At 38.6% G+C, this 15,253-nt stretch overlaps 1 protein-coding gene and 1 long non-coding RNA gene across 2 annotated transcripts in view; one reads left to right on the forward strand and one right to left on the reverse strand.

Annotated features, from left to right (window-relative positions):
* The window catches only part of LOC117294628 (protein FAM178B-like), a 199,369-nt gene that overhangs the window by 111,894 nt on the left and 72,222 nt on the right, over positions 1-15,253 (reverse strand). The window contains exon 6 of the mRNA XM_033777124.1: positions 8,003-8,077. Within this exon, the coding sequence (XP_033633015.1) occupies positions 8,003-8,077 (75 nt within the window). The remainder of the gene's footprint in view (positions 1-8,002; positions 8,078-15,253) is intronic.
* Positions 233-1,832, forward strand: LOC117294629. The gene is made up of 3 exons (XR_004519566.1): positions 233-495; positions 1,227-1,339; positions 1,792-1,832. It is a non-coding gene; the product is annotated as an uncharacterized LOC117294629 (long non-coding RNA).

Here is a 15,253-nt window from a genome sequence, read left to right on the forward strand (position 1 = left end):
GTACTGGTTCCCGGCTATTAAACCAACACTGAAATCCAAGCGGATTTGTAAACCAGCGGACGTCATGAACGCGGTCAAAAAATGGTGACGTCACACCCATGAAGCAACGAGAGTAAACAAAGATTACGCCATGTTACTCCGTGTGTTGTGTATGCGTTTTCATCCACACTACAGGTGTGTGTGCTACAAAGCTTTTTGTTTCTAGTGTATCAGCTATACATGTTGTAAATACTGCCGACTATTTGGTTGTTTGTGGATGCACTAGAAGTTTCAAAGTTTGTGTAAGAAGCCTGGATCGATTCCGAAATTTAAACCTCTAAACATCGAGAGAATTCAGGGGGATCTTCTTCTACCACCAGGCCCCAGCCAGTGCTGCTTGTGCATGCTACGAGTACGACGTCGACGGGGTCCCTCTGCCGTGGCCCTGGTCGCAAGTGGCCGTGGAACAGCAAAAGAATGAAGTGGCATTACAGAAAAGAGAGGGAGAAAAGCCTGGTAAGTACTTGTTAATAATTTTTAAAAATCTACTACTGAGAAACTACATGTATCTCCATTATTAATTCAGGCCCAATACATGCACATGTATTTGTAATAAGAAAAATAGTAAACAATCTCTACCCTTTTCATGCAAGGAACAATCATCTTGTTGTCAAATGACACGATGTGCATGCTCTGAATCTGACCCGACTACCATAAAATAGCTACATAGTGTATTGACTCTGTTGAGTGATGAATCCATGTAGCCACCCAAGTGCTTTTGGCATGTTTATGCCCTGGTTTACACTTTCTGGCATGTTCATGCTCAACCATGTGTGAACACTATATTAATCCATTTAAAAAGTTGATTGTTACAGTGAACAGTTTATTGGCCTCGCCGACATGTATTTATATTGGTCTATACTGGATTGCTGGACTTTGTTTTTGCCAAAGCTGCCTAAGAATTGTTCGCTTTTTTTTTTAAGGCACAGCTCAAAAATATGTTCAAACTCCCATCCATATAATTGCCCATCCATGGTCATTCAGATTTTTTTCTCTCCTAATTCAGGAATTACCAATTCCAGAGAAGTTTAGTGTGAAGTTTTCCTATAGCTGTGTTTATTGGCTTGGCACGGTTAATTACATGGAGTGTTTACTATATTTGATTTGTAAAATAAGACCAGTTCTTTTTCAGCACTAGTTTTTTAATTTATTTATTTATTTTTTGTTTTTATATTTTTTTTGTACAGAAATAACTCGCAGCTCTACACTACAATGAGAATGCAGGACGAAGACAATGCAGGACGGAGACATGCTAGCCAGAACTAGAAATGGAGACCTAAGATTCTCAATAGCACTTTAGGTAAGTAGTAGGCCTATGCATGCAAATTTTCAGAGGATCAGATGATTTCTTCATTTTTAATTTTTCAGCTGCCCCTTTGAAAACTGTTCACGGTGGAGGGGGGGGAGGGGATGGGGTGTTGAATCGCAAGAACCCCCCCCCCCCCACCCCGATATGTACCTGAACAGTTTTGTACTAGGTGTAGATCTGGGGGAGGGGGGTGGTTGGAGGTCATGTTTTCTATCAGACATAAAGAAAACCTGCCCCCTTGGTTTTGTTGCATGTGGACTGCTTTTGTTCTGGTTTTGCGTTAACTTCTGTAAGGTTCTTTTCAAAACTATGCCAACTCAAAGAGAGATTGTCAGTCTGTGGTGTTACGTCAAACCTTCCGAGATTGTATTTCTGCCTTGTAAATTTTCAAGAAATCCCACATAACGATTATTTGGTTTTGTTTTTTATTTTTCATTAAACAGATACGCAAAGAATGCATGCACAATGCACTTGTTCATTGTCAGCAGGGTGACAAGACATGAAAACAACTCCATCCGCAGCTGATGTGTAACCCCCGTGTCATTGACATCAACCTTCACCAGCCGGAAAAGGATGCAGCAGCTTTTTTTTGGGGGGGGGGGGGGTGGGGGTTCAAAGGTAGTGGGTTCAACTTTGTTTGAAGAAAGAATGACCTGTGCCCAGTTTCATGGATCTGTTCACCACCAAATTCTGCGCTTATGATCACCGTTCTCTGCTTACGTCCAAAGGCTAAATTTCTGCACTTACTTTGTAAGCGTAGAATGCCTGGTATAAACCAAGTATGCACCTATGACCCGCAAAAGCCAAAATTCGCTGGTAACCTGTGAAACGCGCTTGATGTAAGCACAGAATTTCCTGCTTCCGCAAGTGTCGATTCTTTGTTTACAGTATGCAGATCCATGAAATTGGGCCCTAGCCTGTACACATTGATTTTTTGGTGTTTCTTTTGGTAGGGGGGGGGGGGGTTCCATGGTAGTAGAATCAACTTTGAAGAAAGAATGACCTGTGCCCAATTTCATGGATCTGTTCACCACCAAATTGTGTGCTATGATCACCGTTCTCTGCTTACGTCCAAAGGCTAAATTTCTGCGCTTACATTTGTAAGCGTAGAATGCCTGGTATAAACCAAGTATGCACCCATGACCCGCAAAAGCCAAAATTTGCTGGTAACCTGTGAAACACGCTTGACGTAAGCACAGAATTTCCTGCTTCCGCAAGTGTCGATTCTTTGTTTACAGTAAGCAGATCCATGAAATTGGGCCCTAGCTTGTACACATTGATGTGGGTTTTTATTTTATTTTTTATATATATTTTTTTTGGGGGGGGGTAACCAGGGTAGTACAATCAACTTTGTTTAAAAACAGAATAACATGGTCTGTACACAATGATTTTATTATATTCTTTTAATGTACAACTTAATTTACAATTTACAAAGAGAACCACAGCTAACTAGGTACATAACATGGCTTAGGTTTTCTTTTTTAGGGGGAGGGGCGTTGACAGGGTTGTATAGTTAACTTTTTTTGATGACGGAATGTTCAGATGATTTCGCTATCACTAGGCAACCTTTTTTCAATTTTGATAATTAAAACTGAAAAATAAACTATTCTCGTTTGCAAATACATACAGTTTTAGTGTTGTCGTTATTATGGAGGTGTACATGTAGGCTTCTCTTTTTTTGTTTTGTTTTTATATTTCTGCTAATTAAGTTGAATGTTGTTACCATGTTAATCATAGTGTATTGTTGACAACAGGGGACAAGTTTATTGCACATAAGTGCTAAATTAATCAATTTGAACCACACACCTAATTTTATAAGCCAGAGTAATTTACATTTTGTGTCTTTCAGAGGAGTGGGTGGTTCAAATTAAATTAATCAATTTGAACCACCCACCCCTCTGAAAGAAACAAAATGAAATAATATACATGTACATTTATACGTAAATTATTATGGCTTATAAAATTATTTCTCACTCCCTCCGGATCATTATAACTTGGAAAATTGTTACGACTGAAGACAAATAAACCAAAGCAAAGCTGCCTAATCCGTTGGTGGATGAGAAAATCCTTCCACTGTACTGTACACTAGGGTTTGGAAATGTCCTTCGTGTTGCTGCCACCAAACATGATGTCAGTGGCAGCAGTTGAACGGCCAAGATAGTCCTAAGCTCACCATTTGCTGATATTCAACATTGCAGTGTTTTCTGTAAAACAAAACAAAAGAATTCATACAAAATTATTAACAAAAGAATTCATACAAAATTATTAACAAAAGAATTCATACAAAATTATTAACAACAGATTTGTGGTTTGCATGGTGAAGTGTTAATATTGCATGTGTGTACCTGAATTGCTTTAAACCTATACCCATGCCAGAAGGCAATCATAATCCAAAGTAACAGTTACATACATGTACATGAGATATTTGTGTAGATGCACATAATATGTCAACCACCACGCAGTTACTTGGTGGAGAAAAACAACAACATAGGTAATCTACAATATCAGTTTAAAATGATAATGTATGAATTTTGCCAACAAAGTATAAAACGCAAGACAAAAATTACCCCTCCCCTCACATTTCTACAGCCTAAGTCAGTGCATGTGTTGTTCACGTACATGTATTATAACGTGAATGGAGGTAAACAATAAACCTTGTCCATCATGTTCGTTCATGTTTTAATTTAGTCAAGGATAGCCTTCAACTATTTTTGGGAGCAGAAATAAACTGATCAAACGAAGCATCATTCAGTATAATTCATGAAACGTTTTGTGGCCTTACCAGTCTGTCTTTAGCCGTCGATCATCAGGGTTAATTGGCTCATTGTCTTTGGCCTGACGATCATCGTCTCCGGGCTGGTTAACTACATGTACTCATAACACGTCTTCGGCTTCTCTCTCGTCCGGTGAGATCCCCTTATCGCTAGAGCCCTCACTTTCCTCTGAAGTGCCTCCCTGAAATGCCTTTTCCTCATCTATACTGTGGTTTTCCCAAGACCCGCTGCCATCGGACATTTTCGCTGTTTTTTGTGTCAAAAAAATGCAGCCTATAGTGTCCGATGTTATTCCACATTCAATGTACATGTAAAATGCACGCACACGATCGACCTGACACACTGTGTACAGAGCTTCGGTACGTGGTGTGACGTCACACACTGTGTATGAATGGTTCGTGGGTCACCGGCTTTTGCCGAAACTGAGTTTTCTGGGTCGGAGTACGCCGCGCGAATTTGTGTTTTTTTTTGCATAAAGGAAAAGGTTTTATAATACTACTAGGAATACTACTAAAATATCAGTCCTTATTTTACATTTCTTGTACAAAAATAGTAATATTGGCTATATCAATAATCCGTTATAGTCCATGTTTAACAAAACCTGACGGCCGATTGCTTAATACAAAACACGGATTTGGCAGAATGTACATCCTGAGTCCTGACCAAACTGCGTTCTAACAATTTTGTTGCTTCAGAACTTTGACCAATGGAGTGTTCGTTTACAGCGTTAAAACAGCCGTTGATGTTTCACAAAGTTCGTAACTCTGAAAGCATACTATTCTTAAACGGTAATTTCATGTACTCTTTTGAAGGTTTAACTGGTAAAATCTATTGAAAAGAATCAGTAATGTATTCGCTTCCTTCTTGAAAATGTTGCAACTTTTGCGTGTATACGTTCTGTGTGTAGGGGATGACATATGCACTGTACCACCAAGGGTACAGGGTTACCCCTCTGCGAAACATCAATGAGTCACTCTGGAATGTTAATGGGAGTCCGAGGTTGCCACCCACTTCAAACCTAAAAGAGGTGGCTGTGTGTGCAGCCTACGGCTTCCCCCCTTAGACCAACATGTGGCCCATATCAAAACCAGACAACCACAGAGGTGGCTCTGTGTGCAGCCTACAGCAATGTAATGTAATGTATTCACTTCCTTCTTGAAAATGTTGCAACTTTTGCGTGTACAATGTATACGTTCTGTGTGTAGGGGATGACATATGCACTGTACCTTAGACCAACAGGTGGTCCATATCAAAACCAGACAACCACACATGTAAGGAGATATCGCTCGTGACTCCAGCCAATCAGACAACTCGTCAGAGGGAGTTCGGGTCAGGGTTTTGTAGACTTGCAACCCGACGTCTGAAACGACACAACCGTGTTGAATTCCACAAGGATGCCATGCCACTGGACCTTCTAATTTCAATCCAAGATGGCGTGGGTTACGGCTTTAATAGTATAGATAACACTGCAGAATGGCGGGCATGCAGCAAACTACAGATGATCTGTAAGTCAAATCTTCCTAGGAGTTTGATGGAGTCTTGTCTTAGTGATATTCGATCTTGGGTGATAAAGAATAGATTGCTGGGCCCAATTTCATAGAGCTGCTTAACGGTAAGCAAATTTTTTCGCTTAACGTAGCAAAAATAATTGCTTAAAATCATTCGGATTCCATGCTAAACGTTCACGAGCTAAAGCACGTAAACAATCTGTGCGCAGAGATTTTAGATCGTTTGCTTAAGCAAAACAGAAGAAGGCAGTGTATTTTGCACTGTGTGCATGGCCTAGGGCTGCTTAACGGTAAGCAAATATGTTGGCTTAACGTAGCAACAAAAATTGCTTAAGCGTAAACCTATTTCACCAGCGGTTGCTAGCTTAAACACGTAAACAAACTGCGCGCGCAACTTTTTAGATCGTTTGCTTAAAAAGAAGAAGGTGCTGACAAAATGGCAGGCGAAATAATTGCGGAGTGAACTCGAGTGGCGATAAAAAAAAATCATCACCTTCTGTGTCTGATACATTATGTATTATTTGTAATGGTTCGAAGTGCCCCTCGAAAGGTTTACACACTAACTTGAAAGTAAACAAGAAGATAATACATTGTACAGCATGATTCTGAAGCATTTTAGACACTCGTTTATTCGCTACACCTACCATACAAACGCACGTACAATCACCACTGTGCCGGCACAATAACATCGTTTGCAATGAGCGTTGCACTATGCGCTGTGTGAATAGGGTGCTTAAGCAAAATAGAGGCTTTAAGGACCCTTTTTGTTTGCTTACCTATGTAAGCAAAAAACCTTGCTTAAGCAAGGGTATGAAATGAAAAATTTGCTAGGTGCGCCCATTAAGCACAAAATCGACCGTTACGGGATGCAGCTCTTTGAAACTGGGCCCGGCGCTTAAACAGGGTGCTTAAGCAATGGGGCTTTAAGGACCCTTTTTGCTTGCTTGCCTCGCCGTTTTAAGCCAAAAACCTTGCTTAAGCAAGGCTATGAAATGGAAAACTTGCTAGGTGCACCCGTATAGCACAAAATCGACCATGAAGCAGCTCTATGAAATTGGGCCCTGATCAACGATGATAAGACTGAGTTCCTCATCATTGGCACACGTCAGCAACTGCAGAAGATCATCAACATCCCCCACATTAGGATCGGCAATACGGATATCCTCCCTGTGTCTCATGTCAAGAACTTGGGTTGCATGTTTGATTCGAACATGCCCATGAATCGACATGTCCTGATGACATGCAAGGCAGCCTTCTTCCACATTCACAACATCCGCCGAATTCGCAAATATCTTGATCAGAAGTCACTACTCACTCTTATCCATGCCTTCATCACCAGCCGATTGGATTACTGTAACAGTCTATTCTATGGTGCCACTGCAACTCACATTGAGAAACTACAGCGAATTCAAAATGCCGCCGCCAGGCTTGCGACAGGTTCATCCAAGTTCTGTCACATGAAACCTATCCTCCGTCAACTGAACTGGCCACCCATCAGGTCCCGGATTGAATACAAAGTTCTCCTTCTCACCTTCAAATGCATCCTCGGTCTAGCTCCTCCCTACCTATCTGAACTTATAACATCATGCAACCATCCCGCTACTCCCTTCGCTCCACCCATCTCCCAAGATGCTACCCACACTTGGTGATAGATACTGCCGCTCCCAAACTGTGGAATAAACTACCAATGTCTCTCCGTAATCAACAATCTGTCAATGTGTTCAAAACACTGCTCAAAACTCACCTGTTCTGTTAACAACATCTTTGTCAAGCGCATTTGAACATGTATATGGAAAATGCGCTATATAAATACATTATTATTATTATTATTATTATTATTATTATTATTATTATTATTATTATTATTATTGTTATTAAGAATCTTTGCTGCAATCATTGAGTAAGCCTGGACTGTTGTTATTATTAAGAGTTGGTTGAATGACGTCTAAACATGTCTGCCCCAGAATCCCAGTATTTATAATAAAACAAAATATTAGGGGAAAAAACAGGCAAAGTTTGTCCAAAGCCACCCTATTTTAACAAAACATATATAAAAACAGAAATGTAACAAGTAGGGTAGATGGCCTTAGCTTTCAATCCAAACCGGACCTTCTTAAGAGGTACAAAACAAGTACAAACAAATACAATATCCATTTATAAACAAAGAGGGGAAAGGGATTAAGGGAAGGATCAAGGAAAAAGCGGGAAAATTATAGCCAATCAAAGTTTCTATTTTAGAATATTGTATTTTACAAATGTTATTTACTATAAATAAGCAAAATTTAAATTCAACATTAATATATTCGACAGTCAAGACAATTCATTGGTAAACTTTGTAGTTTTCAAAGACAAACAAGCTAATTGGTTGTTACCTTGCCTATCTTGCCTTTACAAAATATCTCTTCTCCTGGGTGCAGTGGTGCAATTCTTTCATCCTCTAATGCATACTGTGAGAATAATACAAACATGTTTTAAATATTTATTTCAATTATTAAAACAAATAGACCTAATAATTAAAAAGGATGAGTTTTAAAAACACTATTGATCTATGAACAGACATGCCACTTTTAAAATAGTCCTCACATAATGTGTGTATCTACTTGCTAGGTGAAGTTTGTTCTTTAGAGAACTGTCTTGCTATATTCTACTACAGTAGACTAGATTTACCGGATTGTTCGGGAGACTTCTTAGTTCTGAAAAGAACTGTGCTGCTTATTAACTTTTACCTGGGAGGAAGGTATAGAAAATTGGCTGGAACTACTACTTTAGCTTATAGGATAGATATTAACTGCTGCACTACCGCAGTACAGCTGTGACACTTGTGTCCTTAATGCTACTCTCACACTAGGGAGAATGAGCTAGCGAATGTGCTTACGAACGGAAATATTTAACAATCGCTCGAACTTCGCCACATTCGCCACAAATTCACTACATTCACAAGTCATTCTCCACCTCCTTTACGAAGATCGGTCACTTTATGCTGCTCTCACATGGCGAATATGCTAGCGAATATGCTAACGGAAGAAAATATTTGACACTCGCTAAAACGTTTGTCGTGTCTTCGTAAGCATTGTTAACAAATTCAGAACGTTCACAAATTATTCCCCACCTCCTTACGAAGATCAGTCAATTTACAAACCGGTTTCTAAATTTCAGCGAATGTTGCGAAGACATTGGTTAAGCGTGCGTCAGCGTTGGCAACATTCGTAAAGGCAATGGCAAGCGTTGGTAAGCATTCGTAATATGTTCGTAAGATATTGGTAAGGAGAGGAAGTGTGCTTTAGGCTTAATTTTTGCCTCTTTTTAGACCTTTGTGATTGATAAGTGCTTTGGGAACTTAACTGTCATCTTTGGTAGGACAAGAGTTTTATATTATTGTTACAATAAACGTTCAAATCGTATATTTATTTATTGCCTCTTTTTAGACTGTTGCTTTAGAAAGTATTATGGGAACGTAGCATTATCTTACTATAAATAGAAGGTATTTGTTTGTAAGGCCAAACAAAATAATGTGTGTTTCCTTACACTGGGCAAACAAAATTAGAGGGTCGGTAGGTATAATTCGGTATTGAATTATTTAATTGCTTCAAAACTTCGGGTAGGAACAATTGTTATAATCATGTTTGCCCTTGCATGTTAATTGCCTGTAAAATCAACGATGTCCAAGTTCGACTCGAAAGTCTCTTAAAATGACACAGAAAAAAAAACCCAAAACGCAACCGTTCTGAGGTCTGTAAATTTTATCACGCAACACAAAAGTAGATATCACGCCTGAAGTCGTTGTTACTTTGAATGTGACAATAAATACAAGAAACACTGAACGTTAAAGGGAGTTTTGGAACAATGTATTAGCCCTCTATTGGTAAAAATTACGCGAACCAGCAATAAACGCATTGAGACAAGACTTGAATGTCTGGGCATGCTTGGGAGCCGCACGGTCATGTGGGAATTTTAGCGCATTTCAGGCCGTGTAAATGCGAGGGCGTAGCGCAACCCGCAGGCGAACATCTGTTGTGCAATCTCGAGATTGAGCAGCGCAATTAACAGATTGCTAGCTTTACGAACTGGCGCGTGTACATGTGCATAATGTGCATGCAGCGACCTCCTGGCCAGTGAATACATTACTACACACAGGCTACATGTAAGTCCGTATGTCATTGCAATCAGCAAGGATCCTTGTTGTGTGATGTCGGATGTCCAGGGCTAGGGAGGGCCTGGGTTCGTGTTGCAAATAAAATTAACTTCAGACAGTGCGTGGACCATGGTTTCTGCCTGCTGATTGGGCCGGACTTTGTTATTAACAATAGACAGCGTTGGCTGATTGGATGAAGGTTGGTATACGTAGGTTCTAAAAGGCAACAAAATTGCGTTTTTGTGTCAATGTACCGACACCGGGTGGCGCCCGGTGTTCTTTTGTGTGCGGTTAAATATGCGCCTTGTGCGGCGGTGCGCCTTGTCTGCCAATGTTTGAATTTTTTGGGGGTCATTTTAGGGTCCTGCGCCTTGTCCACCGAGCGTCTTATCCGCAGGAAAATACGGTATAGTGAATCAGCAGAGCGCAGAGATGGGGGGGAGACTATTCCAAAGTTTAGGGGCGGCAAAAGAGCAAGATTTTTCTTAGATTGATTGTAATGCTGTGGCCTGTCAGGAGACTGTAGTAGAATATATAAAGACAGTTCTCTAATGAACAAACTCTACATTACACACATGGTGTTATTTCAAACCAAATATATATTGACAACTAACCATGAAATACCTGAAATCCTCACATAAATATGCACCTGCTAACATGTGAATTACGCTTGGCGCAAGTGCAACATTTCCTGCTTCCGTATTAGCGGTGATTCTTAGCGGTTAATCGACGATAAACAGAGCCATGAAATTGACGCAGCAGTAAAGCTGTTGTTAGTAAGCAGCTTGACAAATGCTCAACACAAAAAGAGTGGGGCACCAGTCACAACAATAGCATGCAAATCTAATGTAATTTTAGCAGGTAAGGTTTTTCTGTTTTTACAAAATTTACCTTTTAAACTTTTTTGCTTACAGGCTTTATGAAATTGGGACTAATTTGTGCTATTTTTGTAATTTGTTTGACTTTCAACTTCAAGCAATCAGCAAGAAAGAAACAAAAATGAATACTTAAACCATGTAGAAATCATTCCTTCATGATCATAATGTCAAATAATTTTTATTCATAAATACCTCAGAGAGCGGGTCACATGGGTGTGTATAAACCTTTGTTAATGACCAGTAAAGTGTGGAAACATGGGCGTGACACGCAAGCTTGCACCTGTGCTTATAAGACAGTTTCTTAATCCGGACATTCGCAAATGGATGATGACTCGCATGTATGAGGTCAAAAGAATAAACAATTGGGCAATGTGCTGGAGGTTGCGTAGATCGTTACATTTCGTTCAATTATTTGAGAAGACGTGGGTTTAATCATCAAAGGGTCATACTCTTGTCCGCAAAAGGTTTAATCCAATCTATATTTGGACAGAAATCTGTCGTTTTATTTGGCTGTGGTGAAGACGGCATCACACAGACAGTCAGAAAGTTTGGCCCTGAACAGGTAATAACCAATGACGTCTTCAGTTCAATGGAACTTTGGCATTCGATTGGCTAATGTCAATCATTCCGCAGTCAAAACTTGTGAATGTATTATTATTATTATTTTACTTTGATGAATTTACTCGACTAAAATGGGCAAAGGCTTCAACAAAAATTAAATCTTTTAATATTGTGTAAAGCGCTTGGAGGCCATGCACAAGGTGCTTTATAAATGTTCCTTTATGAATGTGATTATTAATGCAATTACATCTAGTTCGTCTTGGGTTTAGATTTGTTTTAACCCTTGTTATCTTTTGTGAGTTGATGTTATATGTTATTTAGTTTAAAAGTAAACAAGATAATTTTTAAATAAATTTATGGAAATACTTTTATGTACATGTATGATTAAATGATTTATTTATAACATTTAGTTTTAACTTTTATACAGAACAGTTGCTAAAATAAAGACAATTTTAAGCTGTGAAGAAAAAAAATGAACCACGACAAAAAGATCGTAGCGATTCAGCCTATTATCCACAATAAAATAAACAGTTAGGTTTTATCAAAATAATAAACATTTATTTTTAAATTTTTGCAAAGTCCATCTCAAACCTAAAGCGTTGATTAGTCTTAAAGGCAGTGGACACTATTGGTAATTACTCAAAATAATTATTAGCATAAAACCTTTCTTGGTGACGAGTAATGGGGAGAGGTTGATGGTATAAAACCTTGTGAGAAACAGCTCCCTCTGAAGTGCCATAGTTTTCGAGAAAGAAGTAATTTTCCACGAATTTGATTTCAACACCTCAAGTTTAGAACTTGAGGTCTCGAAATCAACCATCTAAACGCACAGAACTTCGTGTGACAAGGGTGTTTTTTCTTTCATTATTATCTCGCAAGTTCGATGACCGATTGAGCTCAAATTTTCACAGGTTTGTTATCTTATGCATATGTTGAGATACAGTACACCAACTGTAAAGACTAGTCTTTGACAATTACCAATAGTGTCCACTGGCTTTAATTGAATCTCGTTTAGTTTACAAGAAAGAATAATATATCATTATTTTAATACAAGCAACAGCTGTAGTTAGAAATGCAGTAAAAAATGAAAACATCAAAAAAAGATCGTACATGAAGCTTAAGGCGCATTATCCACAAGTACATGTAAACAGTTAAATTATTGATAATCTATACTTTATTATTTTTCTACGCATCAGACGACGTTTGTCGATTGCAACCATTTTGCCAATACATGTACTCATCAAACTGCGATGGCGTTTTATGTAGCGTATATATTTCCTCTTACACCCAACACTTGCTCTTATCAAGGGCAAAACTATGCATCATTTTTTCAATCAAACATAAGGAGTCTCAGTCAATAATTGTGAAATGGGCAGCGGTGTACAAAAAGCAAAAAATAATTGGATCCATACAAAGAAAAAAAAAGCCAGAGGTGTACAAAGCAAAAATGTGAAGCGTTGTTATACTTTGTATCAAGTTCCAGTGTAACAATTTTGTATTACTATTGAACCTCAGTAGTTTTCTGGGGAAGTTGTCACGGACCCTGGCAGTGAGGCCGGAGGTAGTGAGACCTTGAAGCATTATGGTCTTTTTGCTTGATAAATCATTGTGTGGGCTTCGAAGGCTGACTGGTTACATGTTTTAATACAAATCAACTGTTCAACTATTTGTGACCAGTGGGCCCATGTTTTGTTGAAGTTTTTCTTTTATGGCAGGAATTCGAGATTTTATATTTTGGACCTGTAATTGTTAATTTAATAAGAATGTTTTATAGTGGTCGATAATTTCATTTTTTGTGATTGACACAAATATTTTACTTTGTTAAAATTTTTTATCTCCAGTCTCAGAAATCATACTACAATTAAAAATTAAAAAAATAAGAATATTAAATAAAAATTTAACATCATGGTGGCGGCTAAACATCACGATGTGGAAAACATATATTTCAAAGAAAGTTTTGAAACCAATAAAATATTACAGGGGTAGGCCCCCTATCCAGTTATACTTTACTGCAAATCAGTCTAAAGAAAGAAATGTTTTAACTGTACCTGAACCGTTTACTGTACAATTATTTCTGCTATCAAAGGCAAAACAATGTTTTTGTTAAATTGCACGATCCGATTTTATCGTTTGAAAGAATGTTTTTCTTTGAACGAATTTAGATAGATGATGACGTAAACAAAACATGACCATATATAACGAACGTACCGTGTATACAAAAGAAACAAAAACAAATAAAAAATTCTGTGAGATGGACGTGAGATGGTGTCAAGATCCCAGTCCTAACAACAGTTAATGTTAAGTTTCTAATTAACTAAAACCATTGAATTAGTGTTTCTGTTAAACATTAAATGATGCAAGCTTATATATTTCTAGAATCTGTCAAAAACAAAGCTTAAAAAATTCAATCTATTTTTATTATATATATATCAATATATATAATATATCAAATTGGCAAAAATCGGATCTAGCATCTTCCGTAATAACGAGTTTACCCAACAAGAATTATTCCCAAAAGCTTGTGGTTTTTATGAGTCTGGGTTTCCCCTTATATTCGACCCAAGCATTTTGTTACGTCTTTTAAAATGTAATTTTACCCAGCCAACAAAAACAGCAACCTACAGAAATGTGATGGCAGCGCCATTGATAAAAGCCCGCCCAGTCACAACAACTTTCGGCAATTTTTCCTCTTATCATACCGCCGTGAATATGGTGATTTTACATGTTATTGTAATAGCGCCCTCTCTTGGCAGTTAAAACATGGCTACCTAGTTACTACAGACATGTAGCAGTTCATGAATAAATATAATCAAAGAATAATCCTTGCCATCCGTGTAATCTCAAATCAAAACATGGTGTCAGAAGTGAAGATTTCTCCTGTCAAGACAGTATAGCTGAAGATTGATAGAAGGTGAGCCATAAATCAGCCATAAAACTCAAGAATTGCCGATATAAAAAGACATAGAAAAAAAAAAACGTTGTAACGTTTATTGTCGAACTGATCTCATACGTTGGGGGACAGGCTTTGCTCCTCCTGTTGTCTAGCTATTACAGGCTTTATAATAGGGGTATGTACCTGACAGAGATCTATAATACTCATCAATAAAAGGACAATCTTGAACACTAAAATGGCACATCTACCCCATCTATCACAACCTCCGGCATTGGATCTGACTGGCAACCTTGCCGAGAATTGGAAACGGTTCAAGCAGCGATATACACTGTATAATATAGCTTCAGAATTAACTGAGAAAGATGATAAGACTCAGACATCAACTCTCCTTCATATCATAGGGGAGGCAGCCCTCGACATCTACAACACATTTATTTTTGAATCGGAAGATGATAGTATGAAACAAGATGTTGTGCTAGAGAAGTTTGAGGAATACTGCATGCCGAAGCGCAATATCACATTTGAACGCCACAGATTCTTTACCAGAGATCAGCAACCAGGAGAAACCATTGATCAGTATGCTACGGAACTCCGTACCCGCAGTAAATCTTGTGAATTCGGCGAGCTTAAAGATTCGCTAATCAGAGATCGCATCATTTGTGGAATTCCAGAGGATAGCTTAAGAGAGAGACTCTTAAGGGGAGATAACCTCACTCTGGAAAAAGTCATGCAACTATGCAGAGAAGCAGAAACCACAAAGCTACAAGCAAAAGAGCTAGCGCCATCCGGCAAGCCAGAAGTAGATGCAGTACGAGCAAAAGATCGAAGATCGAATGGCAAAGGAAATTTCTCAAAAAAGTCTCCACATGCTTCGAATAAGGGTAACAAGACATGTTATCGATGTGCCCAAACACACGAGTATGGTGCATGCCCTGCTCATGGAAAATCGTGCACAAAATGTGGAAAAATAAATCACTTTGCAAAAGCCTGCAAGGGTGCACAAAGCTCTCTGTACAGACAGAAAAATGTACACAACGTCACTGAAACTCCCCCAAATCTAGGTGATTTGGGAGTCCGCGAAGGGACGATACTTACCTGTTAAACCTACAATTTGCATATTTCTCTTAGCCTTAGGCTTCCACGCTAGAATTTTATACCA

The sequence above is a fragment of the Asterias rubens genome, chromosome 9 (genome assembly GCF_902459465.1).
Source record: "Asterias rubens chromosome 9, eAstRub1.3, whole genome shotgun sequence".
Classification (NCBI taxonomy): domain Eukaryota; kingdom Metazoa; phylum Echinodermata; class Asteroidea; order Forcipulatida; family Asteriidae; genus Asterias; species Asterias rubens.